Genomic DNA, 14,733 nt, shown 5'->3' on the forward strand with positions numbered 1-14,733 from the left:
AGTGTGTGTGAATGAGTGTGTGTGTGTCCGCACCGAACACATACTGCCCCCCCACAGCGAGGTCCTCTCTGACACAGTGAGTGTGTGTGAATGAGTGTGTGTGTGTCCGCACCGAACACATACTGCCCCCCCAACAGCGAGGTCCTCTCCAACTCGGTGCAATGTCTTGATTCTCTGTGGTCATTCCATGGCACTTATCGCAAGAGTTGAACGTGTCCTGGTTAAATTCCTAATTCTAACCCCTCATACACTCATGGCCACCTAATCATCCCCAGCTTTCAGTTGGTTTCTTCATTTCGTTAATTCTCCCTACAACTCTTCCCTAACTCTGGTCACTATATAGGGAAGAGGGTGCCAATTTTGGACACAGCCAATGTGTTCTCAGTCAATGTACCTGGTCAAATAAGGGTTAATAAAGGTGTGTTTTCCCAGGCTAAAACAGTCATACAGGGGCAGACAGAATCTGTGAGGATCTTTATTATAAATGTTTTCGTTGTAGATCATGTTATGCACTATATACTGTGTCTTGTTGCAGTGTTTGGTTTAAGTTGAGGTAGCCTAATGCAGCAAGTAATTTTGTTGCCAAAATGTTCGATCTATGAAGCCAGCAGGATCAGTCTGGCTGTAGTGTATGTTGCATTCCTCCATTTAACTTGACTGCCGCTCTCCTTCCTGCTTTCCTTCTCACTCTCCCTCTTTTCCCCACACCTCCTCTCTTTTTCTGCCTCCTCTCTCGCTCTTTTCTTTGCTCTCTCTCTCTCCCTCTCCCTTCCCACTCTACCCCCTCCCAGATGAAGAGGGGTCTGATCAGCACCCCTCCCTCAGACATGCTGCCCACGTTGGAGGGTGGAAAGGCCAACTCTTGGCTGAGGCAAAAGAGTGCCGGCATCTACGTGCGACCTCGCCTCTTCTCGCCCTACGTGGAGGAGGCCAAGGTTGGGACAACACCACACAACAGAACCACTACGTGCGCACACACACTGCTTGTACATCTCAAAATGAACAATGGTGGGCACCGTCACATCTAAGATACAAGGGGTGGATTGAAATTACCCATGCTATTGTCCATTATTGTCTATGAAGATTCATTACAATTCGCCCTCGGAATTGACTGAATTGAAACCTGAATTGACCCCAACCCTGTGTCTCACATACACACACACACACACACACACATTCTAACCCCCCTGTTGTTGTACTGTCTGTCAGTCTGTGCTGGATGAGATAATGGTGGAGCAGACAGACCTGGTGCGCCTGCGCATGGTCCGCATGTCCAACGTGCCCGACACCCTTTACATGGTCAACAATGCTGTGCCCCAGTGCTGTCACATCATCAACCACCAGCAAATCGGTGGCAGCCAGACGACCCCACCCTCAGTGGTGGCCAATGAGATACCAGGTGGGTGGAGCTGCAAAGCTAGCTTTCTTCCAGCTTCCCAAAAGGGAAATGATCAAAACATGGCTGTAGATTTATTTATTTTTGTCATTTTGTAGATCTTATCCAGAGCGTCTAAGTCAGTTCTTCCTGAAAAGATGCTAATGCAATTGTAACAAGGAACAAATGGTGTTGAGCAAGCTGCTATGACAAACATGGATAACTTGACTGAGTAAATCCCGCCTCTACCAATTTGCAGTCTTCCTACAAACTCCAATGGCCGACATGAAACATGTAGGAGATCTCATGAAATTTTGGTGCACGTTAAAGTTGGCCCTTAAGTACCGATCTAAAGTCTGTGAGTTTTATTCCGTAACGTTTCAGTGTAGGTTTGGGAATGATGAACAGAACCCGAACCTGTGCTTAAGGCGCCACTTCTACCCGTGTAAGTTAGTACTCTGTTATGGCTATTTCTCTTCAATACAAGATAAGAGAGCGACTTCCCCTCCTCCATCTATCCTCATCCCTCCAACAAGTGATGAACCTCTTTGTTTTCTTTTCTCATTGCCGATCCACTCAGTGCCCAGTGAAGAGGCGGTTATGCGTTGCATATATTGTTAATCTCCACCACGCTGCCCTGACAGGGCCTCAAGTTCTCAGTTAGCTCTTGATTTTCTGGGTTTGGAAAGGCATTCCTTTGCTCTCGCCTGCTGGCACCCTACTCCCTTTATAGTGCACAACTTTTGACCAGAGCCAATAGAGCAATTTAATAGGACTGTGTGGGTATATTCTATATTCTTCTATGATCTCAGACGAGCAGTAGTTATTGGCATTATTGACAGAGATGGGACGACCTGCGAGATGACCCTTTCACCCTTCATCTCTGTCTCCCACTCTCTCCATCCCTTTCTCATCATCCCGCCCTCTCTTTTTCTCCTACAGTTTTCTCCCTTACCATAGAGAGATGACACACTCTTTCCCGCCTCCATTTCTTTATCTTTCTGCTTTTCTTTTGTCTGCCCTGCCTTTCTTTTTTGTATGATTCCCCTTGGCCTCCACTTTTGTATGATTCCCCTTGGCCTCCACTTTTGTATGATTCCCCTTGGCCTCCACTTTTGTATGATTCCCCTTGGCCTCCACTTTTGTATGATTCCCCTTGGCCTCCACCATTGGCCTTGCTTTCACCTATCCTTCTCTCTCCCATTTCTCTCGCCCCTTCAGTCCTAGTGTTTCTCTCTCTCCCCCCCCCCATCCAATTAAATAACAGCGTTTCTAATTCCTCAGGGACTTAGTTCAGGAATGGCTAACCCTACAAATAGCAATGTTGGGAGATTTGGAAAGCCATAATCAATCAACAATATAATAATACTCCTGGTCAAAATATTCATCTTGAACTTACAATCTGTAGATACTATGCGATAAGAAAGGTTCAGAGTTTGTGTGAAACATCACAGTATATTTGAAAAAAATATGGCACATGGAAATCATAAGGGGGTGGTTTACGTAGATAGGTGGGATGGCCTGAGAGTAGCTGAGGGGTGGGGTTAAGGAAATAGGTGGGATGGCCTGAGAGTAGCTGAGGGGTGGGGTTAAGGAGATAGGTGGGATGGCCTGAGAGTAGCTGAGGGGTGGTTTACGGGGATAGGTGGGATGGCCTGAGAGTAGCTGAGGGGTGGGGTTAAGGAGGTAGGTGGGATGCCCTGAGAGTAGCTGAGGGGTGGGGTTAATGAGATAGTAGGTGGGATGGCCTGAGAGTAGCTGAGGGGTGGTTTATGGAGATAGGTGGGATGGCCTGAGAGTAGCTGAGGGGTGGGGTTAAGGAGATTGGTGGGATGGCCTGAGAGTAGCTGAGGGGTGGGGTTAAGGAGATAGGTGGGATGGCCTGAGAGTAGCTGAGGGGTGGGGTAAGGAAATAGGTGGGATGGCCTGAGAGTAGCTGAGGGGTGGGGTTAAGGAGATAGGTGGGATGGCCTGAGAGTAGCTGAGGGGTGGGGTTAAGGAGATAGGTGGGATGGCCTGAGAGTAGTTGAGGGGTGGGGTTAAGGAGATAGGTTGGATGGCCTGAGAGTAGCTGAGGGGTGGGGTTAAGGAGATAGGTGGGATGGTCTGAGAGTAGCTGAGGGGTGAGGTTAAGGAGGTAGGTGGGATGGCCTGAGAGTAGCTGAGGGGTGGGGTTAAGGAGATAGGTGGGATGGCCTGAGAGTAGCTGAGGGGTGGGGTTAAGGAGATAGGTGGGATGGCCTGAGAGTAGCTGAGGGGTGGGGTAAGGAGATAGGTGGGATGGCCTGAGAGTAGCTGAGGGGTGGGGTTAAGGAGATAGGTGGGATGGCCTGAGAGTAGCTGAGGGGTGGGGTTAAGGGGATAGGTTGGATGGCCTGAGAGTAGCTGAGGGGTGGGGTTAAGGAGATAGGTGGGATGGCCTGAGAGTAGCTGAGGAGTGGGGTTAAGGAGATAGGTGGGATGGCCTGAGAGTAGCTGAGGGGTGGGGTTAAGGAGATAGGTTGGATGGCCTGAGAGTAGCTGAGGGGTGGGGTTAAGGAGATAGGTGGGATGGCCTGAGAGTAGCTGAGGGGTGGGATTAAGGAGATAGGTGGGATGGTCTGAGAGTAGTTGAGGGGTGGGGTTAAGGAGATAGGTTGGATGGCCTGAGAGTAGCTGAGGGGTGGGGTTAAGGAGATAGGTGGGATGGTCTGAGAGTAGCTGAGGGGTGGGGTTAAGGAGGTAGGTGGGATGCCCTGAGAGTAGCTGAGGGGTGGGGTTAAGGAGATAGGTGGGATGGCCTGAGAGTAGCTGAGGGGTGGTTTATGGAGATGGGTAGGATGGCCTGAGAGTAGCTGAGGGGTGGGGTTAAGGAGATAGGTGGGATGGCCTGAGAGTAGCTGAGGGGTGGGGTTAAGGAGATAGGTGGGATGGCTTGAGAGTAGCTGAGGGGTGGGGTTAAGGAGATAGGTGGGATGGCCTGAGAGTAGCTGAGGGGTGGGGTAAGGAGATAGGTGGGATGGCCAGAGAGTGGCTGAGGGGTGGGGTTAAGGAGATAGGTGGGATGGCCTGAGAGTAGCTGAGGGGTGGGGTTAAGGGGATAGGTTGGATGGCCTGAGAGTAGCTGAGGGGTGGGGTTAAGGAGATAGGTGGGATGGCCTGAGAGTAGCTGAGGGGTGGGGTAAGGAGATAGGTGGGATGGCCTGAGAGTAGCTGAGGAGTGGGGTTAAGGAGATAGGTGGGATGGCCTGAGAGTAGCTGAGGGGTGGGGTTAAGGAGATAGGTTGGATGGCCTGAGAGTAGCTGAGGGGTGGGGTTAAGGAGATAGGTGGGATGGCCTGAGAGTAGCTGAGGGGTGGGGTTAAGGAGATAGGTGGGATGGCCTGAGAGTAGCTGAGGGGTGGGGTTAAGGAGATAGGTTGGATGGCCTGAGAGTAGCTGAGGGGTGGGATTAGAAGCTCATGATCAATAATAGTTAAGACTGAAAACACTATATAATATATACTAGATATGTTTAAGGACTATCTATCAGGATATAGTGTATATCAAATAACTATCTTTGCTATGTACAGTAACTACTGTGTAAAATTAGAATGTAACTTGTCCTCCGAAGACTTGATGGGCCAATAAAGAAGAAAATAAATTCCCTCCGGGACCATTGAAAAGGCTAAATATTTCCGGAGGCTGCGGGCATTACAGCTAGGCCAGCCAGGTCACTCAGTTATGTTTTTGTAATGAACTCCCTCTCAGTTCCCAGGCTGGCCGTGGTGAAGGAGATGATCCGGAGGCTGCAGGACCTGCGTCACACGGACCAGGTACAGCGTGCGTACGCCCTAAACTGCGGCGAAGGTGCCACGGTTAGCTATGAGCTGCAGATCCGCGTGCTCCGCGAGTTCGGCCTGCCGGACGCCGCCGCAGAACTGCTGCAGGTGAGATGCCAATCAATCTTTTAAATTTTTTTTATAGATTTGTTACGTTTTATTGAACTTAGTAAAGCTGTAGGTTGGCACAAAGAGCTCAGATAAGTGCATATAAACGATCATCTTCAGCACAATTAAATGTTTTACTTTTCTTCAAAGATATTTCACCCGAATTTTGTTAACTGCATGATGCAGGTGATGCACGCGATCAGTCGCCAGTTGCCGTGTTTGGAGCTCGCACAGGATAATGTACCTACTGCCGTCTATTTGAAATGTTATGGTAATTTGATCAATGCTCGCTGCCATTTCCTCGTGCAAACTTTCGCCCATAGTGTGAAAATTATATGATAGCGAATGGATTCTCAACTACTTCACCTGTCGACAGAAGTGCCCGTGGCCATCCACAAAAATAGATTTTGTACCCGTCTCCCTTTTTGGGTATATTCTAAGCATATTACCGATGCTTTGTAGTCCCCCATTTTGCCCTCAGAACAACCTCAATTCATAGGGGCATGGGCTCTACAAGGTGTCGAAAGGCTTTCACATGGAGGCTGGCCCACAGTTATGTCATGTTGGCTGGATGTCCTTTGGGTGTTGGACCATTCTTGATACACATGGGAAACTGTAGAGAGTGAAAAACCCAGCAGCGTTGCAGTTCTTGACACACTTAAACCGGTATGCCTAGCAACTACCACCATACCCTGTTCAAAGACACTTAAATGTTTTGTCTTCACCCTCTGAATGGCACACATACACAATCCATGTCTCAAGGCTTAAAAATCCTTCTTTAACCTGTCGCCTCCCCTTCATCTACACTGATTTGAAGTGGACTTAACAAGTGAAATTAATAAGGGAGCATAGCTTTCACCTGGTCAGTCTATGTCATGGAAAGAACAGGTGTTCTTAATGTTTTGTACAATATGTCAAATAATAGGTAAAGAATAGGCTATATATCAATATCTAATGTCTAGGCAGTAATGGATTGGTCAACATTCTAAAGGATATGGTGAGGAGATGTTGTTGTTTTCATGCTGTGTTCCTTTTTGTTTGGCTGTGTTTTTCATTTAATGCGCTGAAGGTCTCTGTCACCAGCGTGCCACTTTAATGACAAACGTCTTAGGAATTCTGGCTGGAGCTCATCAGGCATTTTGTCCCCCCTCATTACATTTTATTTAGTTTTCCATTGAGTGGTGACTGGGCCAAAGTTAACTCCAACGTTGAACTGAGAGCAGAGGAAATAATGCATTTTTTTTTTACTTCCCCCAGTTAGAATGACTCTTTTTTTTTACATAGCTGTAATGTAGCAGACTGCCTTTAAGATGAAGTACGTCTAGTTTCTTAAGTAGCTTTGGCATGCTGTTCCTCTGCAATTTTGGACTAATTTGTTGTGTGCTGTACTCCACCCCTCATAGAACCCTCACAAGTTCTTCCCGGAGGAGCGCTTTGGCGACGAGAGCCCCGTCCTAGCGCTGCGCCAGCCGTCGGTTGGCAGCCGTAGTGGAGGGCGTTGCCGGGTCAACAGCAGCCCAGTTGTGGAGAGCATGTTCACCGATCTGGAGGCCATGGCGGGCTTCCACCCACCGCTGCCCCCTCCCCCGCCGCCTTATCACCCACCGGCCACGCCCACTCACAATGCCCAGCTCAAAGCCAGTGGGTGGAGGCCTGGCCGTGCCCCCAGCCAGCCCCCGTCACGCTCTTTCTCCTACCCCTGCAACCACAATCTGCTCCACCACACAGTGAGCTCCTCCTCCAAGCATGGCAGCCCCGCCTACCCACCGGCGGCCAAGCCCCTGGCGCCAGACTGCACCAATCGCCAGGGCGGGGGGGTACGCACCCAGCATCAGGATAAACAAGGGGTGAGTAGAGGTCTACAGGACTTCAGAGCTGTAGTGTTCCCCTGAGATAGTGGTAATGACAGGGCCTACGGGGATAGCGGGAATGCAGAGCTGGAATTGTGTGGGAATGTGGCGAGGCCATTTTGATCGAGGGGAGTGTCATGAGCTATGTTGAAATGTAGGTGGCAACAATGTGTAATGGAAGAGAGGAAAGTGGGGCCCTATTCTCAAATGTACTTCTGAGGGACAATGAGAGCTTAAATGTCCTCATCTTGACATCCCCAATATATCGTATCAGGTTGCTATTGTCTTAAGGTTTGTTTGTTCCTGCAGAACGTGGCGCCGGTCATCAACGAGTTCATGCCGGACATTGCCATGGGCGTGTCGGCCATGACCCTGAAGGAGCGTCGCCTGCCTGAGGTCACCATGGAGGTGGAGCCTCACGAGCCGCACCCTCACCCCTCCACGGCCCCTCCTGCTGTGCCCCACTGCCACCTGGGCCTGAACCGCCACGGTCCGTATGCCTCCCGCAAGAGGCACGCTGCCGAGCCCAAGCCCGAGGCCCAGGCGTCGGAGTATCCTGACTTGTACGAGTTTCCCGGGCGCCACGTGAGCTCCTTCGCCGGGCCGGACCTCTACAGTCACAGTCGAGTTCCTTCGGGAGGGGGCCTTGTCCCTCCACAGTACTCCTCCGACGAACAGCAGCCAAACCCCTGCCGCGGCCCAGTCGGCACCCCACTCCGCCTGGATGTTCTGGAGCAACCCCCCCAGAGACTAGATCTGGCTCTGGCCATGCAGAGCGGAGGAGTTCAAGCAGCCGGGGCATCACACAACCCAAGAGGACGCGCCCGAACTGAAACAGACCTCACTTGCGGACTGGGACAGGCGCGGCCCGCAGAACCTTACTCCGAGGAGGTGGTGGGGGCCAGGGACCGCAGGTCTCCCAACAAACCTGAGTACCCTTACAGGAAGTCTGCACTCTGACCCTCCGCAACTAAGACTGTCAGAGGCCTCGGGAAAAGGCAAGAGCGCTAAAGGACGGTTCGCTATAGGGGGATTTGGGTTTGACGGCTTAGCATCAGTGGTTGGCAGTGTCTCCGGTGACAGAGTGGTCATACTCCCGCTCAGTTCAGGGCAAAGGCACTAAGCACACATAGTAGTAGTCCCCCCCCTCCCCCGGCGAGCCCCAGGTGCTGCACCAACTAACGAGATGCCGGCGGTCACAGTGCCTTCAGCACAGAGCCATGGTGGGGGATGAGGAGGAAAGGCTTGGTTTGGTTGAGAATTATTTGTCCAAATAGATTAGTCTCATGAATTAACATAATGGGTCCTAGCCCTTCCCATCTCCCAGATTGGATCCACGCTCAACTGCTTATCCTCCAATCACCTTTATTCTTCTCAAAATGAGTCTTGACTGGTCATCGAACTTGAATAAATCCTTCCCTTTCCGCCCAGTGTTTTGGATTTTGACAACGCACAGTCATCGTTTCATTTCCATTACACTCATTTCCTGCATCAGGATGAGGGTGCTGTAGAGTTATATATTTATATTTGTGTCCCGGTATGCTTTCCTTAGAAATAAATTGAAAAATGCCCAGGCAATGAGTAGCAAACTCATTTCAGCAACCTGCCCATTACAAATAGCTCCTCCTTTTGAAAAAGGTGGAATTGCAGTAATAACACTTGTAATCCTTTATGACCCACAGGCTGTATGTCAGGACGGGCAATTTAAGATTTGAGCAAGAGCACAAAGAGGAGAAGAGAAACACAAATGAAATCTTCCTACTACTACCAATGTGGCTACAAGGCAGGAATAATAATTGCATAGCTGCTTTTATTAGAAGTGACTCTAGAAGTCATCCACTTTGCATACCAAAAATGAATGTGAGTGGTAGCCACTGCTCAGCGCTATCTCTTGGTCCTCTCCCAACACTTACCCTTTGCAGATGTCCTTTTTACCTTAACCTCACTGTAATATTCAATAGCCTTAGTGCTGGGCACTGTAAGTCGTTTGAACCCGGGCTAGTATTCCAAACCACGTTTCACACTTTATTGATCTATTACTGTCGATTGGCCAGAATGTGCATATACACCTGGTTCCCGGGGTCTAAATTCAACCTCAATTATTAAAACGGGATAGCAACAGCAAATCAAGAACTGAAGTAGAATATCCCTGCCTTAACCCTACAGCAATTTGTGGAGATTTATCAAGATGCAGGCCCCATGACTGTGCCCCTCTGCCTTTTCCATAGCTCAGCATGGCCGGCGGCCATCTTGGATAAACTTCAACCAAACCAAAGCCCAGTTCCTCAATCCAATGACTCCCTGTCTCCCTCCATGGCGATCTGAACAAGACTGCTTCGGTCACCATCCTTACTTTGACGTACTGTACCCAACAACCAACGATTGTGATGATGTCAATGGAGGTTTGTGGAAGGATAATTAAAGCAGGGGGGAAAACAGTTAAATGGTTCCTCTTGAGGAATTTTTAATGTCTTGTCCACTGGGCGAAAAGACTTACTCACTAAACCAGCGTAGCTTCAATTAAAACATGCTCACTCACGGGTCCTCCCTTTCGATTCAGAATCTCAAAACATTTTCCATCCCATTTTTCACTAGCTCCTGTTGCGCCGCATTGTCAAAAAATTACATTGACTTGGGTTCACTGTAATTTTCTTCCTTCTGTTACCATCTCCTCGCACACGGAGAAATTAAATTGCTGTATTGTGCCCCTGCTATACTACCATTCACACATTCTCTAATATTTTCTTCCGTTTTCCGTTGCGCGCCCTAATGAACATGACCTGGCTCTCTGTATAATGCCTCGTGTTTGTCTGCGAGGCAGAGACTCACCTCTGATGGTTAGCAAATTATGTTTCTCTCACAGAAAACCTCACATGAATACCTTTTATCTCAGCAGTTGAAATGACTAATTTCTGTATGCCCTTTCAAGCATGCAATGATTCTCAAGGCAGAAGGTACTGGAGAAACAGAAATCCCTATTTGTTGGTGATTTTTTTGTATTGTGCTTTTGAACCTGGTTGGTCAACTGCAGGGAGACAGACTATAGTTACTGTGTAAGGCGTTTGCCTCGTCAGTTTCGTAAGTTGGATGAAGTCCTCCAGTTGATTTTGATGCATTCATGCATGTATGAATGGTGGGACATGGAATATTCTTTCTATCAATTCATGAATGAGGTCAGGTTGGGATAAGGTTGGCTAAGTATGTTTGCAGGCTTTTTGATATGGCTTTTTGTCTCCCCTCGCTTTCGATGGTGGCGACTTGAAGACTAATGTATATCACCAAGACATAGGAGATGAGTATCAATTTGTATTCATTTTGATTGTCACTGGCATGCTCAGAACCTTCGTTTGGGTGTTGGCTCTTGTGTCAAGAGGGTCAAAAGTAGCATCCATCATCTGATATGAGTTATCCCTCGAATGGCTCTGTTGTTTACTTTTCCATTGCTCTCTCCTCCACCCCCCTTCTGGGCTCATTGGCATTTGATGGTGCTATTCCTCAATCCAAACTTGGGTCCCTTTCTGTTCTTTGTCTTAGCCTGGTCCCAGATCTGTTTGTGCTCTTGCCTACTCCATTGTCAAGCTAAATGTTTGGCATGACAATTCCATAAGGACCTGGTAAAAGAGCAGAAACAGACTTGCAACCAGGCTATGTCTTGTCTCTACCTAGACTTCTTCACTTGCTATAGACACTCCACAGTACTTTAACCCCAATCGCTCTCATTTTATGCCAAGCATTCCCTCATTTGAACCTCTGGAACTCATGTACTGGAATGCAAATTATTAGAACTGTACAGTAGTGCTAATATCTTTGAGATCTATCTTGATGTCTCTGTGGCTGTTTTGCTAAGATCATAACCTGCAGAAGATTGTTTTCCTTGGCTTTTCTGCTAATCGTTTCGACCTACCGCTGGTGAGGGCTCACTGCTGACGCTGCTCGAGACTAGAAGGGGTGGTGTGTGGGTGTGTGTTGTTAATGCTCTGTTCTCCGCCTTAGGGGATGAGCTCAACAACAACTAAACCATTGTCCATAGTGGGCTCTCTCTTACTAATGACCGTGGACAGTACTGTAGCTATTATGGTTGTGGAAGAGGAAGGATGTCTTGGGTAGTTTGAATCATTTCTATTTTTGGGTGCTGGGTTGGAGTATTAGTATTGCTAAGTTTTTTTTCATAAACATTTTCGAAGACCTGACTACTCTGTAATATGAGACTGTCAGTCTATAAGGAGGGGAGAGAAAAAAGTGAGTGTGTCAGCGCAGCCCTTTGCAAACAATGGGCCTGTCACTGTGACTGCTGCAGCAGTGAGCTTAGAAGAGAGTTCGCCCTCTCAGCAACCTCCTCCAGACCCATCTGTACCTTAGCCTTATCCTCTCACTTAATGCCCAGAGTACCCCCACGGAGACATTTTGCCGCACCGTACTACAGCCCCCGAGGCAGGAGCCTCCCATTCCTCCCTGCAGACCGCCAAGGTCATCCAGACCTGACCTACAGAAGATGGAGGGAGAGGCGGAGATGGAGGGGAGGAGATGGGACAGCCATGGGAGTGGGACAAAAATATGAAAGATATGAGAGAACCATGAGATGTTATCTCCCGCTTTTTCCATTAGCGAAGGGCTCCCCCGGCAGTAACGTAGAGATAGGAGCTTCAGATCTAATAAACACGTTGCCCCCCTCCAAGCAGCAGGAAGGGAATGCCAGGCCATGCTCTATTGGGCCACTTTTCTCCTGGGCTTGTTTTAACCTTAAAGGGAAGGTCTTCACCCCGAGACCCTGTGTGATAAAGTGATAACCAACCAGGCACGTTGGAATCTGATTCTGCAGCCCCTGAGGATTGCAGCCGGAGGTCTCTTGAATGAAATAACAGTCAAATAAAATCTACTGATGCAGCTTTCCGCAAACTGGCAAATCCAGGTTTGAGCTATATTCATTATGTATTTGGACTCATTAACTAATTTCCTAGCCAAAATAGTTACCCGTTTACTTTACTAAAACTGCACATGTATGAGATGATTGCTATGCTAATATAGTTATGAGTTTGTGGCAGTTTGGCGAATACAGGTGGTATGATCTGTTTTCTCTCCAAATACAGGTGGTATGATCTGTTTTCTCTCCCAATACTAGTGTGAGCACATTCTCACTGACACAGGTATGAGTTGATTTTGTTGGTCATTCAGGTATGAGCTCATCTATTTTAATGGAAAATGCAGAGGTTTCTTTGAAGTGTAGAGATGACCCCCTGGTCTGCCCTGAACAGTGTCTCATCTGTGCTGAGGATGAGGGCTTGACTCCTGGCTTTGGACAGAGTGAGTAGACGAGCATTACCAATCCTGCAGTTTGTACATTCTTTTTGTTGCCTTTCATGGTTTAGGCTAGATGATTAATTCCATTGTATTGTAATATTGTGTGTTATACCACAATGGTTGGACAAACATGACTGTTGCAATAAAGATGAAAGCTGGTAACACGCGGACTGTTAACCCTTTAGAGAACCAATATGATGATGCATACCCACTAATTTGATTCAGAATGATAGACATTGACAGCAACTTGTACAGAGGTCCTCACTATTGCACTAAAAGTATAATCTCATAACAGCATTGAATGTTTGTTTTCACTGATGAGTAGCACTCCTGTAGGTAGAATGGAGATGTTCAGTTGATTTTCCTCTTGGGTAGTTTGAGTTTGGTGAGTGACACATTTCCCTTCAGTAACCACGTTTCTGAGTAGTCATACAGTATTTTTTTTTTAAATACATCATGACAGCTGTGATAGAACGCGGAAGTTTCGGTAAAATGTTATAAATGCTGACAAATCATTTTGTTTGACATGGTGGGATCTTTTTGTCGGTAAAATTAATTATGCAAGCAATGGAAGTGGAAATGCCTTTATGCGCAAATATTGATATAATAACCATCCTCCCACTATGACCCGTGAAAGCATGTAGTTTATTAGGCTACAGATTAAATACATGATGATGAACTTCACAGGGTGTTGAAAGTGCAAGGTGATGAGCTTGATGCTCCTTTCCAATAAATATTGAGGGTTTTATTCTGGTGACATGATGATCGATGCTTGACTGCCGTTTGGCAAATAAAAAATGTTGTTATCCATAATAATCTCATGTAGACTAACCTACCCCCACAGCGTACCCGCGAGCTGTTGGCGAGAGTCATGACCAGAGTAGGTACATTTGCTGTTTTTTTTGTGACAAAACTATCGGTAGAGTTGAAAATGTGATGGAAAACCGACAAACTTTCAATTTTTATTCGGTACATAAAATTTAAGCGAAAAAGTACATTTTGTGTGCACTGTCATCATGCACTGCTTTTTATCCGCAACAAGTCTGTTTGGTGGAAACTTGCAGATTTTAGAATATTTGCATGATAATCTGTCACCGTTTAATGTAAACCTAGCTATTATCTATAAAAAAGTACTATGGTATGTTACCTTTGCATTATGAGTTGACTTTAATAGACCCTTAATTACATGATCATGTAAGATACTGTATTTAGAGATGCACTCACACTTTCTCTAGGTTTTCACAAGGACCAGGTTGGGGGCTGGGTATGTAACAGGCTGATACCGTACTATGTGCTGTAGCCAACTCTTCTATTGTTGTCAAGCCGTATGTACATGTTTGGCATGTCAGCGAATTAACGCGTACTTCGCTAAAGCACAAAAAGATCTGGACCACCAGGCTAGATATAATAACCCATTTCCTGCTTTCTGGTTTGCATTAGGACATCGGATATCAGCGGCAACGGGAGATTTCTTAATTTAAGACTGTTCCTCTAGATTCTCCTTTAGCTCCCCCTCCCTCCCTCTCGTATGGAGACGAAAGAGTGCCTTCCCTGCCAGTGGCTGGGCATCCTTATCTTCGTCCTATGCAAACATTTTCTACCAGCCCACTCAACCAGTCTCTTTGTAATAGTGTAGCCAATGCTTCATATACATAGTGGTTTCAAAGAGTATTTTTTTATTTTAGGTACTTTTGAACAGTCTCTGAAATGTTGTTTTGTTGTACATATACATTTTTCTATATATAAAACAAATATGTCATGAGAAAAAAAGCTTTCTTGTAGACTTAAGGAATTGTGGAAAGTCTATTTTTCTACTCTTCTCAGTTGGGATTGTAACAGTGGTGAACTCAAATCTGCAATTTAGGTGACTGACATCTTCAAAATAAACAGCTTTGATAAAAATTATCAAATGGCTTGAGATTCTTTCTTTTGCAGTGAGTAAAGAAAAAAAAAGGTCCCTGACAAGGACTCCCGTCCATGAAAAGTGATAAGTTACGATACTGTATTTCTGTTTTTAATGGTTACTTGAATGCTTCTGCACAGAGTCAACTGGGTCAGTAGCATCTTCAAATGTCAGTATTAGAAGTCAATTTCCTGCAGTTTACAAGGACTAGCCTGATCCATCATCCAAACCACTGCGCTCATCATACTGTGTAAACTCAAACTCGCAAGATCAGGATGGTCTAATGAGGCTAGAGAAGGACCACATGACTTGTCAATCATTAAAAAAAAAAAATGTATTCAGTCAGCAAACGTATCCAACTACTGCATACACTAATGTTAGCAACACATTCAAATGGAT

General features: G+C 46.8%; 1 protein-coding gene across 1 annotated transcript in view; it reads left to right on the forward strand.

Moving 5' to 3' along the window:
* Window positions 1-14,336, forward strand: part of LOC139415248 (BTB (POZ) domain containing 7) — a 120,750-nt gene extending 106,414 nt beyond the window's left edge. The window contains exons 7-12 of the mRNA XM_071163203.1: window positions 792-935; window positions 1,210-1,399; window positions 5,105-5,283; window positions 6,687-7,130; window positions 7,443-12,189; window positions 12,221-14,336. Coding sequence (XP_071019304.1) covers window positions 792-935; window positions 1,210-1,399; window positions 5,105-5,283; window positions 6,687-7,130; window positions 7,443-8,093 — 1,608 coding nt within the window. The 3' untranslated portion in view covers window positions 8,094-12,189; window positions 12,221-14,336. The remainder of the gene's footprint in view (window positions 1-791; window positions 936-1,209; window positions 1,400-5,104; window positions 5,284-6,686; window positions 7,131-7,442; window positions 12,190-12,220) is intronic.
* The last annotated feature ends 397 nt before the right edge of the window (window positions 14,337-14,733 follow it).

This window comes from Oncorhynchus clarkii, chromosome 8 (genome assembly GCF_045791955.1).
Source record: "Oncorhynchus clarkii lewisi isolate Uvic-CL-2024 chromosome 8, UVic_Ocla_1.0, whole genome shotgun sequence".
In the NCBI taxonomy this organism is placed as follows: domain Eukaryota; kingdom Metazoa; phylum Chordata; class Actinopteri; order Salmoniformes; family Salmonidae; genus Oncorhynchus; species Oncorhynchus clarkii.